At 57.4% G+C, this 16,301-nt stretch overlaps 1 protein-coding gene and 1 non-coding gene across 3 annotated transcripts; one reads left to right on the top strand and one right to left on the bottom strand.

Moving 5' to 3' along the window:
• Positions 1-556: 556 nt before the first annotated feature.
• TRNAR-UCU (transfer RNA arginine (anticodon UCU)) lies at positions 557-645 on the bottom strand. The gene is given in 2 exon segments: positions 557-592; positions 609-645. It is a non-coding gene; the product is annotated as a tRNA-Arg (tRNA).
• A 144-nt stretch (positions 646-789) lies between these two features.
• Positions 790-10,947, top strand: SLC27A4 (solute carrier family 27 member 4). Of its 2 annotated transcripts, none has more exons than XM_051636716.1 (13): positions 790-862; positions 3,468-3,634; positions 4,306-4,700; positions 5,378-5,536; positions 5,903-5,972; positions 6,086-6,177; positions 6,633-6,742; positions 7,161-7,370; positions 7,719-7,845; positions 8,029-8,166; positions 8,324-8,488; positions 8,924-9,070; positions 9,309-10,947. In XM_051636716.1, exons 2-13 carry the CDS (start codon positions 3,474-3,476, stop codon positions 9,464-9,466), a joined length of 1,932 nt encoding a protein of 643 aa, XP_051492676.1. In that variant the 5' UTR covers positions 790-862; positions 3,468-3,473; the 3' UTR covers positions 9,467-10,947. The 2 variants fall into 2 exon arrangements, with proteins under 2 accessions (XP_051492676.1, XP_051492675.1); XM_051636715.1 differs by lacking the exon at positions 790-862 and adding an exon at positions 2,925-2,943.
• Positions 10,948-16,301: the final 5,354 nt, after the last annotated feature.

Raw genomic sequence — 16,301 nt, 5'->3', positions numbered from 1 at the left:
CAGAGGTGGAGAGAAACGCTGCTGCTGAGGGCGGGTTTCTCCGCGCTGGGGGTTGTTCAGCGGGGCCACGCAGCGCCCGGGCTGCGGGACGCGGCGGTGCTGCCTTCCCTGCTGTGCCGGCGCGACGGAAACGGCACGTAACGCGATTTTACCCCGCAGCTGCCGGGCCGGGTCGCTGCCCGGCCCCGCGGGGGGCTCGCCGAGCCTGCGGGAAGGCGATGTCGGCGAGTCGGACACGAGCCTCGTGAAAACGCCTTGGTCCGGGGGACACGCTGCGCCCCGGTGGCAGCTGCACCGCGGGCCGTGCCGGTGCTGCGGGGATGGGTTAACGCGAAGCACCGAGCGAGGAGACGCGGCTGCCCACCCGCCGGGCTGCACCGCGGGGGCAGGACGGGTGTCCCCCAGCTCCGCTCCCCGCCGGTGCCTGCCTCCGGTACCCGCCAGTCCCCTCCAGACACCGGGATCCCCCGTGCGCGGCGGTGCCAGCCGGGGGTGGCGGGTCCCCCCGCCCCGCTGCGACCACCGAGCCCGGGCGGCGATCCCCGGCGGCAAAATGCGACTCTGGTGGGACTCGAACCCACAACCTTTGAATGACTCCCGTCAGACGCTAGAAGTCCAATGCGCTATCCATTGCGCCACAGAGCCCTCGCTCAGCCCCGCCGCCCTCACCGCCTCTTCCCCGTCCGCCCCGGCTCCCGCCGCGCCCGGGGCCGCGCCCGGCGCTGCGGGGCCGCCCGGTACCGCGGGGCGGGACTACAACTCCCGGCGGGCCGCGCTGCCCCGCCCCGCTCCGTGCCGCAGCGGCGGGCGGGACCCGCTCCCGGTGCAGGTGGCCGGGCCGCAGCGGACGCGCCGGAGCCCGGTAAGAACGCGGCATCGTTCTCGGTTCCCCGGGAGCTCCCGGCGACGCTCGGCTTGGCCGCGGCGGCCGCGCTGCCTCCGCGCGGGCGGCCGGCCGGGTGGGGCCGCCGCGGCCCGCGGTCTCCTCGTGGGGCGCCGCGGCCCTTGCGGGCAGGTACCGGGGTCCGTCAGACCCCCGGTCTCCTCGCGGGGCGCCGCGGGCGGTACCGGCTCCCTTCCCCCCCCGGCCTCCTGGCGGGGCCGCCCCCGCAGCGGGCTGCGGGGCTCCTGGACACCGGCGGGCCCCGGGCGGCTCCCCGGCCTGGCCGGGGCTGGGGGCAGAGGGTCCTGGCCGTAGCCCCGGTGTGAGGCCGTGATGGGCCTCCCGCTTCTTCTTCCCGCTCAGGTGGGGCTGGGGGTGTGGATGCGCTGCTTCTCCTCCCTGGTGGGGATGAGCCCCCCCGGGCCTCGTGTTCTCCCGCCCCCGGTTTGCCCTCCCCGTCCTTCCCCGGGGCCGAGGGGCTCGTCGCTGTTACCCTTCCCAGGCCCAAGGTAGGGGGACAGGTGCCTTCCTAACTGCTCATGCCGGAAAGCTGGCTCTGGGGAGCTTGACCGTGGGTGCTGGGGCTTCTTGGAGCCCCGTCACCTGCCTTCATCCCTCCTGCAACCTGCTCCTCAGGCTGGTCCCTCTCCCCAGCTCTCCTCGCGCCTCCATCCTCCCAGGGGATGGATCCCTGAGGTTTGCCTTCATGCCCTCTGGCTCTGGAGCTACAGGCAGGTCTTTATTTTCTCTGTGCCGATGCAGCTCGACAAGACCTGAATCTTTAACGGCAGGGCTGGAGGTCTCTGGCAGTATTGCACCGGTTATCTCTCGATAATCTTTCACCCATGTGAGGCAGAGATGTAAGCAGAGGATAACAGTGGCCTGTCTGGGCCCGTCTTGCCTGCGAGTGAGAGATTAAGCACCTTGTTGCCCACACAGAGTGTGGCTCCTCCGCCACTGGGTCTCCATGTCTGTCCGTTTGATGTGGGTGTGTGATACGGGGCTCGGGCCTTGGCTCAGGGTTGGTAGGTTGGTGGTGATCTAAGAGCTGCTTCGCTGAACTGCGGAGAGAGGCTCCTTGGCAAAAATGCAGCGGGTCCTGTCCTGCTGAGAGACCAAGGAGCTGTGTTGTGGGACCTCAGGCCTAGGAGGTGTTTGGTGGAGAGAGCTCAGAGGCTTCTGGCACGAGCAGGGATCTCTGGGCAGAGGCTTTGGACAAGTGACATGTTCCCAGACCCCCAGCCAAGAGGAGCATCCTGTCCTCTGGTGCATCCCTCTGCCTGTTGCTGGTGGCATGGCTTGGAGGGGAGACAGCCTGTGTGACATGCCAGGGCATGGTGACCAGGTGGCACTGCCACGGCTGCCACCCTGCTGGCATCTTGTACCTAATCCACGGAGGCACCCTGGGCCTGGGGGAGCTGCACGGAGCAGAGGGAAACCTGCAAGCATGGCTCCCAGCCCCACTGGCAGAGTGCACCCAGGGCTGCCAGCTTTGGAGCAGTGAATCCACGCTCAAGAGGGAAAGGGAAGTGACATGAGTGTTTCCTTCCTCTTCCGCCTGTGTCCATGCCAGGAAGGACCAGTTTTATCTAGGAGCCCTCAAGCTGTCAGGGCACATCACTGTTACTTTCCTCTGCCTGATGCTGCCAGCCAAAAAGAGCCTTTGTTAGATCCTTGTCCCCTGCAAGTCTTGGAGCCACATCTGGGGTGTGTTTGGGATAGGGACAGAGGTGCTGTTTTGAAGGGACAGGAACCAGAGACTGAGTTGCCATCCACAGGCCATGGGAAAGGGGTCTGGGAGCTCCTGTCAGCAGCAACAGCCCTTGTTCTGCTCACTGCAGCCTGGCCAGGACATCCCTGTGCCTGGCCTTGACCCCAGCCCTCTCTGGCAGTGTCCCCAGCAGAGCTAGGCCAGGAAGCTGCCCAACAGCACCAGGATTTGCAAACACGAGCAGAGCTCAAAGTACTGAGTTTCCTGTCCCTGTTCCTGTCTGAGCTGTGTCGGGGAGCATGTGAAGCTGTGATCTCCCCCCCTGCTGTGCTGGCTGTCCCAGAGCCGGGTGTGCAGGAGAGATGGTGCTGGGGGTCTGGGAGACCTGGGTTATGGGGACAGAGGGATATTCGGGGTAGGGAGGAATTTGGAGCTGGGAGTCAGTGGCTGAGCCAGCCTTGCCTGGCATTGCCCTGGTGCCTGCCAAACATCTGTACAAGTTCTCCTGCTGTGACTTCACTCCCAAATCCATGAAGTGGCTTTATCCTGCATCTCACGCTGCTGAGGCCCAGCTGTGCCCCTGGCTGGTGTGCAGGGTAGTGGCTCTGCAGGTGGGAATGGCCGGGCACTCTGCTGGCACTAAGCAGTGCCATGCTGGCAGCTTAATTGGAGGCCATCTGCAAGGTCCAGTAAAGTTAATCCGCAGGAGCTCTGGGCTGCTGGGTTACATCCTTGCTGCCAGAAGGAGCAGGGAGTCAGGGACCTCGTCCAGGAAACTGGGGTTTGCTAACACACCCCCTGCCCGTGGGTTTGTTATCACCAAGCCCAGTGTGTGTGGGTTGATGGCCGTGGTTTCTCTCTCTCCCTCCACAGGCCACGATGCTGCGTCTGGCTGCTTTTGCAGCGCTGCTGCTGTTCTTCAGGGTCAGTCTGGAGATGTCCTGGGCCCAGGCCATCCCCATCCTCTTCATCATCTACCTGGGATCTGGCGGATGGGACTTCTTCCTCATATTCATCAAGACGATACGAAGGGATGTCACGTAGGTGTCCTGGCTGGGATGTCCTGACGATCCACTCTCCCCCTGGCCTACTGCCCTGCCCCAGTGTCTGTGTGTGAGTGCAGCCCCCAGCTCCTTGCACAGCCCTGGGTTTCTGCTGGCACCCTGCCCAGATGGAAGGAGATCTCCCTCATCCCCGCCTGGGTGGCTCCAAACTCTTGGCCAAAGTTTTCACAGGAGAGATAGATTTCAGCTGAGCTCTGTAGTCTGGTGACTGTCCTTGTACTTCACCCTGTCCCTAAAGCTGCTGGCGTGGCACCAGGTGCCTCTGCAGGGTCAGTTCTGAGTTAGTACCAGGCTGTGCCAGCTCCTGGCAATCATTTGCGGGGAGGGAGCCATGGCACCTCTTGGAGAGTCTCTGAGGCTCAAAGATGCCCCTTTGTTCAGAGGACATCCCTGTCTGCAGCCTTCCAAAACACATCTCTCTCTGACCTCCCATCAGGCTGTAAGTTCCTTTGCAGAGGACCTCTGCCTATGTCCATACAGCTCAGGAGAGCACCCAGAGCTGCTGCTGACCTAGAGCAGGGCCTGGAGCAGTGCTGGTCTATTGCAGCTCCTGGCAAGGTCCTTGTGCTGTGCAGGCTTTGCTGGAGGAAGTGGTTTGTTGGAGGGGTCACTGAGCAGCTGCCCTCTTGCTCCCCTTCCTTTGGCAGCACGGGGCTGGTCCTGTTGCGGGTGAAGTGGCAGGTATGGAGGCACGTGAAGGAGAAGAACACAGTTGCCAAGATCTTCCAGAAGACTGCAAGCAAGTATCCAGAGAAGACAGCACTGATCTTCCAAGGCACAGGCGAGAGCTGGACCTTCCGGCAGCTGGATGAATACTCCAACCAGGTGGCCAATTTCTTCTACGGCCAAGGCTTCCGCTCTGGTGACGTGGTGGCTCTCTTCATGGAGTCCCGCCATCAGTACGTGGGGCTGTGGCTCGGCCTGGCCAAGGTTGGGGTGGAGACTGCCCTTGTGAATTCCCACCTGCGCATGGAGGCCCTGCTGCACTGCATCACCATCTCCAACTCCAAGGCTGTGGTTTTTGGGGTGGAGATGATGGAAGGTGAGGGGCAGGCAGATGCGTTAGGGGTGCTCTGGACTGGGAGAAAGGACATGTCTATGGATTTGGTGCTTCTTTCCTGCCTGCTACTGAGCAGGGATCTGGAAGAGAGTGAACAATTGAATTGTTCAGGAATTGGATCTGTTGGGTTTTTTTTCTTGTTTGGTCCCTTTGGCCACTGGGCAAGGTCTGGAGTGCAGTGCTGGTTGGATCCCAAGCAGGCCAGCCTGGGAGTGAGGATCTTTCCTTGTGCCTCTCGGGTCCATCCCCTGCCTGGAGCCCTGGGCTGGTCCTGCCCCTCTGCACGAGATGAGCCTCCCCTTGCTCTTCGTGGCTGTCAACAACATCCCTGCAGCTCCTCAGCTCCAGCTCCTCATGTGTTTCAGCCCACGCCTCTGAGGCTGATGGTGTCAATAGATCTCTTGGCACCAAAGAGGTTTTGGCTGTGAAGAGATGGAGAACAGGATCTTCTAGTCCTCGTAGAGGGCTGGGCTGTGGCCCCCACATCTGTTAATTGTGGGAATGACATCCATCTGGGATGGTTGTCAGCTCTTTGGGGTCTCTGCTGAGTCCAGCCAGGGTACTGCTACCTGGGGCAGTGTCTGGGAGGGCAGGGGGGTGGTCTCTGTGCTGTAACTATCCCACAGTCATTCTCTATCTCCCTTTTTTTACTTTCTCAGCAATGCAGGAAGTGCAGCCCTCCCTGGAGAAATCTCTCCATCTCTTCTGGTCTGGGGAAGGAAGCCCCAAGTCTACTCTTCCTGGTGCAAAACACTTGGACCCCCTCCTGCAGATGGCCCAGCGGCACCCACCGATCCCCCCCGATAAGGGCTTTCTCGGTATGTGGTCAGCTCTTGGGTGCCAGGCTGCTGGTGGTGTTGTGGATCAGCCAGTTGCAACACTGGCAAGAACATCTGCTCGGGATGCTGATGGCAGATGTCTGCAGCAGGGCCTGGGGGGTTTGGGATGGGTCTTACCCTGGTGTCTGAAGGGCCAGCCCATGTGGAGCAGTTTCCTGCAGTACCCTCGGTGTGTCCAGCAGACCTGATCTGCCTGGGGTGAACCCAGCACGCTCTTGGTGCTGTTGCATAAAATTTTGAGCTCAACTGGCACGAGCAGAGACTGTAAATTTGGCTTGCCCCCCTCTCCCAGTTCAGCCAGCTCCTAGACTGGGTGTGGGACTTTGTCTCCTCATTGCTTTCCAGATAAACTCTTCTACATCTACACCTCTGGCACGACGGGGCTGCCCAAGGCTGCCATTGTGGTGAACTGCCGGTAAGGCCACGGGCAGGGGCTGGTGGGGGGGGACATGGGGCTGAGCTGTGCCCTGTGCTAGCAGAGCTCCTCTGGCCCTGCTGCTGACATGTCCCTTCACCCCCCTGCCCCAGGTATTTCCGGATGGCCAGTTTGGTTTTTTATGGTTTCCGCATGAGGCCGGACGATGTGATGTACGACTGCCTCCCGCTCTACCACGCCGCAGGTGAGGGGTGCTGCAGGGTGCCCTGAGGCCACCACTGTCACCTCGGGCAGGCCCAGGGCTCAGGCTGGAGGCTGGTGCAGCTGGGGCTGAACAAGGCTTTCCTCTTTCCCTGGGAGCCAGGAGTCGACCTGGCTGACCTTTGGAGTGGGGAGTGTGGGGGGCGTTATCCCAGCATCCTAGACTGGCTTTGGGATAGCTGCTCCCTGTGGGAAGTTGGGGGAAGGGAAAAAATGCCTGCCTGCCTGGCTGAGCCGTGCTGGGATGTCTGGATGCAAGGTGCTGCCCCAGATCTCACTGCCACGTGTCTCCTCCTGGTGCCTGTGGTCCTGGGGGCTATGACTGGCTGGACACCCATCTGCTGTGGGCCATCCACCTTGCCCTGCCAGGCCTCTCCCAAAGCGGGCTGGGCTGGAGGTGTCTGTGGGCTGAGGGCTTCCCTGGCTGCCTCTCCACAGGGAACATCGTGGGGGTCGGGCAGTGCCTGCTGCAGGGCATGACCGTTGTCATCCGCAAGAAGTTCTCGGCCTCGCACTTTTGGGAGGACTGCGTGAAATACAACTGCACGGTGAGGCCCTGAGGCAGGGGGTGGGTGGGACTGGGGAGCAGGGCCTGGGGATTTGTGCCATGCTGGGGAGAGTCCAGCCACTGGAAGAGGGGAAGCCAGGACTGGTTCTGCCTGTTCATCCCAAACCCCCTTCCGAGGTGGTGGGGCTGTGTCCTTCCCACCTGGAAGGGTAATTCCAGATGTCCAAACCCTTCCTGTGCTCCAGCATTAGCCAGCAAGTCTCAGATGGGTTTTGCAGTCTGGAGGACTGGGTTAACTGGGGAAGGAAAGACACTGGACAAGCTAGCAGAACTCCTGGCTTTGACCTCCGCCTCTTTAGGGACTTTGGGCATGGTGTGCTGTTCCTACCTGCCGTGAAGGAACCCCAAACGCTGGACAGAGGGGGTCCTAAGCGAGTGTTTCTGCCGGTCCCTCCCAGATTGTGCAGTACATCGGGGAGATCTGCCGCTACCTGCTGAACCAGCCGCACCAGGAGGCGGAGCGGCGGCACCGGGTGCGCATGGCGCTGGGCAACGGGCTGCGGGCCTCCATCTGGAGGGAGTTCATGGCGCGCTTCGGCATCGCCCAGGTGGCAGAGTTCTACGGGGCCACCGAGTGCAACTGCAGCCTGGGGAACTTTGACAACAACGTAAGGCCCTCGCCATCCTCCCCACGTCCCAGGGGGTGCCTGCTGGCCTGGGCAGGGTTGGGAACAGATGGGCTGTTTGCTCCTGGTTCCTTGTTTCAAGGGGCCTGGTGTGGGTTGCCATCTGCCCAGAAGGGTTTTGGCTGTTGGGTGATGCCAGCTTCCTGGTATCACAGAATCTTAGGGGTTAGAAGGGACCTGGAAAGATCATCCACTCCAACCCCCCTGCCAGAGCAGGATCACCTAGAGAACATCACACAGGATGTTCTGTATCTTGGATGTGCATGGGCAGTGGGCTCAGGGTGGGAGAGATGTCCCTGCTACCCAGGCTCTGAGCTCTATCTGTTCTAGGTTGGGTCGTGTGGCTTCAACAGCAGGATCCTACCAAGTGTGTATCCCATTGGCTTGGTGAGGGTGGATGAAGACACCATGGAGCTGATCCGGGGGCTGGATGGTGTTTGTATCCATTGCAAACCAGGTGAGGGCAACCACAGGGATAAATCTCCTCAGCCCTCTGTGAGTCTTTCCCAGTACTTCAAGATAACTTGCCTTGGTTTGAGTCTCTGCTCTGTTAAACCCGATGGACCCCATTAGACACCCCTTTTTTTTCATGGGTGCAGGTGGTTGCTTCCCCTCTTCATCCCCTCTTTTCTCCCTGCAGGGGAGCCAGGGCAGCTGGTGGGCCGCATTGTCAAGAGCAACCCCTTGCAGCACTTTGATGGCTACCTGAATCAGTCAGCCACCAACAAGAAAATCGCCAGGGATGTGTTTACAAAGGGGGATGCTGCCTATCTCACAGGTGAGGCAAGCAGGTCCCTCCCAGCCCCCCAGAGGAGAAGGGTATCTGAGTGGGCATGGGGGCTGTCCCAGGCTACTGTCAGCCCCCTGAGATGTTCCCAGGTTGTTCCTAGCTCCTCTGACACCTCATTTTTTGCCTGTTCCTCGCTTTCCTGTAGGGGATGTCCTGGTGATGGACAAATATGGGTACATGTACTTCCGGGACCGCACTGGGGACACGTTCCGCTGGAAGGGGGAGAATGTCTCCACCACCGAGGTGGAAGGGACGCTGAGCCGCATCCTCAACCTGACGGACGTGGTGGTTTATGGAGTGGAGATCCCAGGTAGCTGAGAGGGGAGAGGATGATGGGGGGAGGCAGGTGGGCCTCAGGCACATGAGTGTGAACCTCCTGCATGTCCAGATTGATGTGTCCTTTTGCTGTACCAAGGCTTCTCGTGGGCGATGTGCCTAGCAGGAACCAGAGGTTTCCCTCCCTCCCTCAAGCTCTGGTCTGATTCTGGCTGGTTTGAAAGGACCCTGTGTCCTTTCTGGACAGGCTCAAGGAGCCTCCTCTGAGAGGAGGTGACAGTGGCCGCAGGGTGTCGCTGGTAGCCATAGCTGCAGGGTGGTGACACAGCCAGTGACACAGCTGGATGGCCGGTGCTCCCGTACCAAGCAGGGTCTGTGCCAGGGGCCTTGCTGGTGGGGGGCAGCGGGAGATGGTGCTACAGGGACAGTGTGTCTGAGCGTGCTCTCTCTCTTCTTCTCTGCCTCTTAGGGATTGAAGGAAAGGCAGGGATGGCAGCCATCGCTGACCCAGAGAACTCCTGTGACCTGGCAGGCTTTGCCAGTGAGCTGAGAAAGGCCCTGCCGCTGTACGCGCGGCCCGTCTTCCTGCGCTTCCTGCACGAAGTCTCCAAGACAAGTGAGCTGTGGTCTGCACCCTCACCCTGGGTGCAGAGCTGGGAGGGGATCCTGCTTATAGAGGCAGATCTGTGGTAGGGTCGGGATGGAGCCCCTCCACCCCACAGAGCCCCTTGCCAGCTCCTCTGGCGGTTTGGAGGCCTGGGGCTGCACGGCTGGATCTGGGCAGCACAGGTGCAGTGGGGATGGGAGCGTGTGCTGCTGGTGACCCCTTGTTCCTCTTCCTCTCCTCGCCCCAGGCACTTACAAGTTCCAGAAGATGGAGCTGCGGAAGCAGGGCTTCGACCCTGCGCTGGTGAAGGACAGGTTGTTCTTCCTGGACTCCAGGCAAGGCCAGTACCTGCCGCTGGATCAGGCAGTGTTCAGCAGGATCCAGTCGGGGGAGCAGAAGCTGTAACTGGTGGGGCTCAAGCAAGGTGCCTCCCCAAATCCTGCTGGGGAGAGGAGGACAAGGCAGGCGCTGGGGAAGAAAAGGTTCAAGGAGCGATATAAAGGCACGCTAGAGATTTTATTTGATGAGTTTTACAGATAATGGTTTGGGGGAACACAGCGGGGGCCGAGGGGAGGGGGACAGTTACATACCAAAGCATAGACTCATTATGGCTTTATTTTCTACTTGGTACAGTGGTGGTGGTCCTGTGCCATGGGTGGGGCAGGGCCCCGGCCAGTTGAGGAGGAGTGGGGTGCTTCTGCCATTTCATTTTGCTTTTTCTGTCTTTCCCTCCCTTTTCCTGCCTGCAGCAACCCTTCCTTGAGAAGGCCATGAAGGGACCAGTGCTGGGCTTTTTCCCCACTCCTCCACCAAGCAGCCAGCTCCTCCTTGGCACAGGGCCCCCGCTGGCAGAGGGAAGCTGGGTGCCAGGTGCAACCCCTTGCCCACTGCCTGGGCCCTGCTGGTGTGTTTCTGCTGTGAATCAGGGCAGCAGGTAGTGCTGGGCTCAGGAGAGGGACAGGGATGTGTTTCTGCCATGCCTTGCTCTCTTCTGGGGATGACATTTCTATTTTTCACAATCACACGCACATTATATTATATATATATATATATAATACACGCTGACTTTTTTTTTTTCAATCTTAATTTATTGTCTGTACTTTTGAATGTGTCCCGGGCTTGTGCAGTAGGTGGAGGAGCAGCCCAGGCCTGTCCTCTCTTGGAGAGCTCATTTCTCTCGCAGGGAGACGGGGACGCTCATCTGGGACTGATTCTCCTCTTCCAGAAGAGGCTTCCCAGGCTGTGGCAGCCGTGCCTGTCTTTGTGGCCTTGCTCCATGGTGAAGGACATGAGCAAACCCCACTATCTTGTGGACGCTTCTCTGGGTCTCTTACTTCCACCTTTCGTGGATGCAGCCTTCTTTTGTGCACCTTCTTCCTTGCAGAAAGCAGGTGGGAGACTGGGGATGAAGGGCCTGGTTTGCCTTTGCCTACATGTATTCAGCACTGTGGAGCATCTCTGGGGGCTTTTCTGCTGTGATGTCTGTGCCCTGAACATGGGACACAACTTGCCTAGCGGGGAGAAGGTCCTCTAGAGATGAGCTCCAAACAAATGTCCATGTAAAACACCTGACTTGTGCTATGTGAGTTCCCTGCATTGTGTCTGATGTGAAACAGCCTTAGCAGCAATGTCTGGTTCCAGCCCTCAGAGACCATGCAGAAATGTCTGTTCCAGAGAAAACTCTGGATTTCAGGTTTTGGGGTTTTTTTGCTTTTTTTTTATTATATTATTATTTGTTTTTATGCTTTTAGCAGGGTTTCTCCTTAAAACTATGTCTGTCTTTTGTGAGGGCAGGGTGTGCCTGCCCCTCTAGATGTGCTTCCACACCAACGTACCTGCCTGCCCCAGCCTGTCTGGTCCTCATGATTAAACGCGAGTATAGGCTATGCTGGAGTTTCCTACCTCTTCCTTCTGCAGTCCTGCTGCGTGTGGACAGGTGGGGGGGACTGTGCCAGTGTGGGAACTGGAAACTGCTGCTCCATAGCAGGACCTCCCTGTATGGACTACAGGTCATCTCAGAGCAGGGGGGAGCAAGCTGCTTGCTGCTGGGTTTGATGGCTGTGTGGAAACAACCTATTGATGAGACCTCCTCGGACCCCTCCACCAACTCCCCACTCCCCTTTTCTCCTCGTCCTGTTCCCAGTGTTACCATGCCTATTTGTCCAGTTCTCCCTCTTTATCCTGGCACATCTGGCTCCTCCACCCCTCTCTTGTTCTCTCTTTCTTCTTTATGCTGCTTCACCCCATGTTTGGCTATGCTTAACCTCCCAGCTCATTCCTGCCCTTGCAGACAAGTTTTTTGGTACCCGCTCCCCTTCCCTCACTGCTGGAAGCATCTTTTAGACCTTCTGCATCCAACCCAGGGCACAGGAGAAAACGGATACTTCAAGGTACGCAGCGCTCAGCCTTCAAACGAGAAGGCTTTGTCTGCCTGGGTTCATATTGAGGTTACTGGGGGTGCCCCCGGCCCTGGGGGGCTGGCACGGGCTGTGCAGCCGTGGCTGCCGCCTCCGCAGCTGCTCCGGTCCCGCTTTCGGATGCTGTTCCCTCGCAGCCGCCGGTGGAGGGCAGGCTGGGCTCTGCCGATGTCTCACCTCAGGGGGGAGACCTCTCTAGGGGCTCCACCGGGGTCTCACAGCCCCCCCTGGGGGATTCAAAGCCCTGGGAAGCGGTGGGGGGCACTGGGAGCAGGGGGATTACTCGTGCAGGGGACAGATCAGAGGCTGTCTGGGGCGGAGAGGAAGTTTTGGGTACAGGTGATGGTGCTGGGTGTGAGGCCAGCAGCAGTCCCAGGTGCTGGTGCTCCTCTCCATTCAGGCTCCTGACTGGAGCATGTGCTGGCAGAGATTTTTGGCGGCACCGAGGTCACCCCGTTGTCCCAGGCAGGTAGTGGTGGTCATTGTATAGAGATGGATGGTTCAAAGTGATACAGGAGGAGACCAGGAGTGCTGCTCTTCCTGGAAGAGATGGCCATGCTGCCCTGCACACAGAGCTGCTCTGAAGGAAGAGGGGCTGTGGGCCAGGGCTCAGTGCCATGTTTCCATCTGTCTGAGAGCAGGTTAGGTTGAAAAAGCCAAGGGAATTCTGCATTCCAGGCACTGTTAAATGCAGGTGCAAATAGCTTTGGAAGCTTATGGAAGTATGGCTGTTAACTGATTTGCAAGTTAGCCCATCCGAGTGGGGACCAGCTTGTACTGTAGGGTTTTGGAGGTGGATGGGGTTGTAGGGAGGCCTGTGCAAGGAGCAGGACCATCCTGGCCAGAGCACAGCAGGGAGCTCTTCTCGAGCCCTGCGTTCCCAGCGGCTGCCAGGAGGAAGGTTGTACCTGCAGGGTGCAGGCAGGAGGAGCGGAATGGAGCCCCCCAGAAGGTGAGAGCTCCTGTTCCAGGGAGGTGGGGGGTGTGGAATGATTGGGAAACAGCTCAGCAAATGGCACGGAGGGCTCAGATACACGGACTTTGGGCGGAGGGGACCTGCAGAGCGCCGTGCGGAGCCGGAGGGCTGGGGTGTGCACGTACCTGCTGCACACCCCTCTGTGCCTGGTTTCCCAGGGAGAGGGGGAGCCCCACAAAGGTGTGTTGGTAGCTGTGGGTTTGTGCTGTAAGGACCCACCTTGCCTGGCAGTGCTGACAGCTCTGTGGTGTGTGTGTGGGGTTAAAAGTAGTGGGTCTGGTGGCTGGGGACAATTCGCCCTGTTTGTTCTTCCTGAGGAGGGTTGGGTCACACTTGGCCATGCTTCCAAACTCCCTGCAAAACCCAGCTACACCCATTAGAGTTTTTCCACTGGCTGTCAGCTTTGGGTTGAAATCCTGGTGCTTTTTTAAAGTCCCAGTTCCTCTGGGAAGATGAAGCTTTACTGCAAGCACCCCTGAGAAGCTCTCAGCCCAGGAGTACAAGTGCAAGTGCAGCACTGAGCCCCAGATCAGTGCTTCCAGCAGAGAGATATTTGGGAAGAAGCAAAATCATAGTCTGATTTTTTTTTTTTTTAATTATTTTTATTTGTGCAATTTTAAGGAAGAGACTAACTGAATTCTCTTTCTATGATTAGAGACACCTTGTGAGACTTCTCTCTCTCTTTTGATCAATAAGCTAAAGTCTGGCTCAACAGCTGTAGGTAGATAAAAGTGCTAAATGTAAAGTATGAGGTGTATTATTCTTTTTTAATTAAAGTACTTAAAAAGCTGTTTGCATGAGGTTAAGAAAACATTAAAATCCTTTCCTGGATTATTATTAGCCTATTAATTTAAGCAAAGCCAAAGAGCTTTACAAACCAAATGTACTTTATGGAGATGGCTGCTTCTCCCAGACTCTGCCTCCTGGACAGTGACAATAACATTAAGAAAAATCATGCAGCTTTTCTCTCTGATCAGCATCTCTTTCAAGCTCTAAGCCCAGCTCAGCCAACCCAAACTTGGTGTGCAAAACTGGAGCTTATTTTAGCCTAAACGCAAGTGGGGGCTTTGCAAGCTGCTCAGGACCTTTCTGGGTGAAATTAATTTCTGCTGCTGAGAAGGTCTGTGACAACCTTTAATGCTGCGCCTCTCCAGCCTCCTCCTGCCACTCTTGGTCTGCTGGAGTCTTCCCAAACAATGACAGCTGCCTGCTCCTCTGCGTGCTGGTGAGCTGGCTTTGCCTTTAAGCAGCAAGAGAGAAATATTCTGGACTAAAGAAGGGCCTGTCCTTTGGTGCACTCTTTAGAAATGGAAATATGTGATTCCCCTGAGTGGTTCCAGCGCAGGCAGGAGCAGGGCTGGGGGCGGCTTCTCTCCCTCCAGTGTGAAGGGGCTGTGTTGCAGGGGATTCCACCAAAATGATGGTTTATGGAAAGTGCCTGTGTCTCATCATCCTGTATGTGGTAGGGACGGGCTGGCAGGTTTCTTCCTTAAAGCAAAAAGGCTCCACCATGGAAGCAAATGTCTTTAGGGCTGTTTGCTGCTCAGCTCCTGCACAGCATGGGGTGGCTGGGGAGCAAGGGACATGTCCTGCTCTGCTCTTCTCGAGCCTGGCCCATTTCAGTGGCAAATCCCACCTTCCACAATCAACTGGGGCTTGACCCTCTTTTCTCTCGGTTAATTAAAAATCTCACCCATAGGCACAAATGATACCAGGCCAGGCTCTGGGAGAGCTTTGGGCAGTTGGGGTCATACAGCACAAGCTGGCAACCCTGGGAATCACAAGAGATGGTGGCTCTGTCCAAGGCCAGCACATCCCTCTGTTCCGGAGGCGGGTTGGTCTCCAGATTTCCCCAGATTCCTCGTCAAATGATCCCAGGCTTGTGGAGAGGGATACAACCCTCTGTGTGCCTCGTCCCTCTCTGTGCGTCCCTGCCTTCCTCTGCAGGGACCACCAGCATCTCGCCAGCCCCTGGTCCTACCCTGCAGGTGACACCTTCCAGGAGCCACCCGGAGCCCTGTGCACCCCAGGGCTGTGCCAGCAGGGCTGAGGAAGCCAGGGTGGGCAAGAACCACCCTCCTCGCCCCCGGCCATCCAAGTGGCCTCCGGCTCGGCCGCAGGAAGAGGCTAACAGCGGCGGGCCAGCCACCTCCTCGGCTTTGAGTATCACTTTCAGCTATTCTGGAGGTTAAACGCCTGTTTAGAGCTGGCTATTGAAGGTAGAGCCGGGGGTGCGGCATTGTTCCAGCCCTCCCGCTTTGTCTGGCCGCTTTCAGGGATGCCCTGAATGGGAAGCGGGCCCCCCAGCCCCGCAGCCCGGCAGAAGGGCTCCTGGGGGAGAGCCGCTTCCTCCCGCCCTAATGACATGCGGGCCTCCATCGGTTCAGCTCCCGCTTTCTTTCTGCTGCAGTTTAACCCGGGCACAGAGGCCGGGCTCCATCTTACTGATCTCTGCTTGACACCCCATTACCACATGAATGGGAGAGAAAGGCTGCAAAAGGCTTTAACTCCCCCTGACCCTCCTTCCCCTCTGCCTGCTTCTCCCTCTTCCCCGTCCTACCCCCTCGCCTTTCTGCGACGGAGGGAGTTCAAAACTGAGACGGGGAAATCAAACAAAGCCCCGAGAAAGGAAACCCATTGTCACCGCCTCCGCGATGGCTCCTCTTCTCCCCAGCTATTGTTCCCCTTGAAGTTTGACTTGCGGTGGGGAAGGATGCGAGCAGCTGTTTGCTCATTCCCCTGATGTTTTATTGAAAAATAATTGAATCGTCAGTTCGGGGCTCTCTGATAAAAAAAAACCAAACAAACAAACCATGTTTCCTCGTAGCGCCGGGCCCTGCTGTATTTATAAACTACGTTTCCCTGTAAAACGTGATGGCGACCTATAAACTGCTTCCTCCGGGATAAACCCTGGGAGGAGGGATGGAGGCATGTGCCTCCATCGTTTTCTCTCCCCTTCCTGTGCTCAAGGGGGGAGAAAAAAGCATGAAAACAGCAAGAAAAATAAAGAAAAGGAACAACAACAACAACAAAGCAGCAAGCCAGGATTGAGACAAAATGAATTAAACCCTCTTTTTTTTGCCAGGCTCGATTTCCAACCTGTTCTTTTGTTTGGGGCAGCTGAGTTTGCGGGAGGGGAAATGCTGGGGCAGGCAAAGCAGCCCTGTAACTGGGGTAAGCACCACAGCTTCCTGGGGACGGCTGGTCCTGCCAGTATCCCCGGGAAATCGGGTATAAAAAGAGAGGTTTATCTTAAATAAAGCATGTAGCACAACCTGAGGGTCGTATGGTAAGTTGGTGTGTTACAGGGGACCAAGCCAGGGCACACGTTGAGGGCAGGAGCCTTGTCTTTATCCAGTTTTGCTTTATGTGCCTGTTTATCCAACACCATCGATGTTTACAGCACTTTAGAAAGAATAATGTCAGCACTGCTCTTTCTGGAGGAGGCGATGTGCTTTCTTTCCACATCCCCAAGCATATGCTGGGGATGCTCTGATTGGGGCACCCGGCGTGGAGACAGGACTTGCTCCTCTTCCTGAGCACACAACGCCCATAAAAACGTCCCCTGTATCTCATGTGCTCACTGACTGTATTTCCAGGGCAATTGTTAACAGTAACCAGCTTTGAATCCTTGAATGAGCCAATTTGGTATTTATGATTACTGTTCTCTTTCTTTTTAATTTATTTTGGCTCTTTCGGGGAAAGTACTAGCACTAAATCTGTATTATTTTGTTGTATTTCTATAACTTGGGAATAGAGGTTCTTTTAGGTGCCAGTTCTCCTATTATTTAGCCTCATAAATGATTTCTGAAAGCAAGAAAAATAGCTCATTTAAACCGTAACTGCA

Source organism: Apus apus, chromosome 19, assembly GCF_020740795.1.
Source record: "Apus apus isolate bApuApu2 chromosome 19, bApuApu2.pri.cur, whole genome shotgun sequence".
Taxonomy (NCBI): domain Eukaryota; kingdom Metazoa; phylum Chordata; class Aves; order Apodiformes; family Apodidae; genus Apus; species Apus apus.
This window is presented reverse-complemented; position numbering and strand designations above follow the sequence as displayed.

Coding starts and splice junctions, on each gene's coding strand:
- SLC27A4 (XM_051636716.1), top strand. CDS start 3,474: ATGCTGCGTCTGGCTGCTTTTGCAGCGCTGCTGCTGTTCTTCAGGGTC. Junction 3,635..4,305: donor ACGATACGAAGGGATGTCAC/GTAGGTGTCCTG, acceptor TTCCTTTGGCAG/CACGGGGCTGGTCCTGTTGC. Junction 6,178..6,632: donor CCCGCTCTACCACGCCGCAG/GTGAGGGGTGCT, acceptor GCCTCTCCACAG/GGAACATCGTGGGGGTCGGG.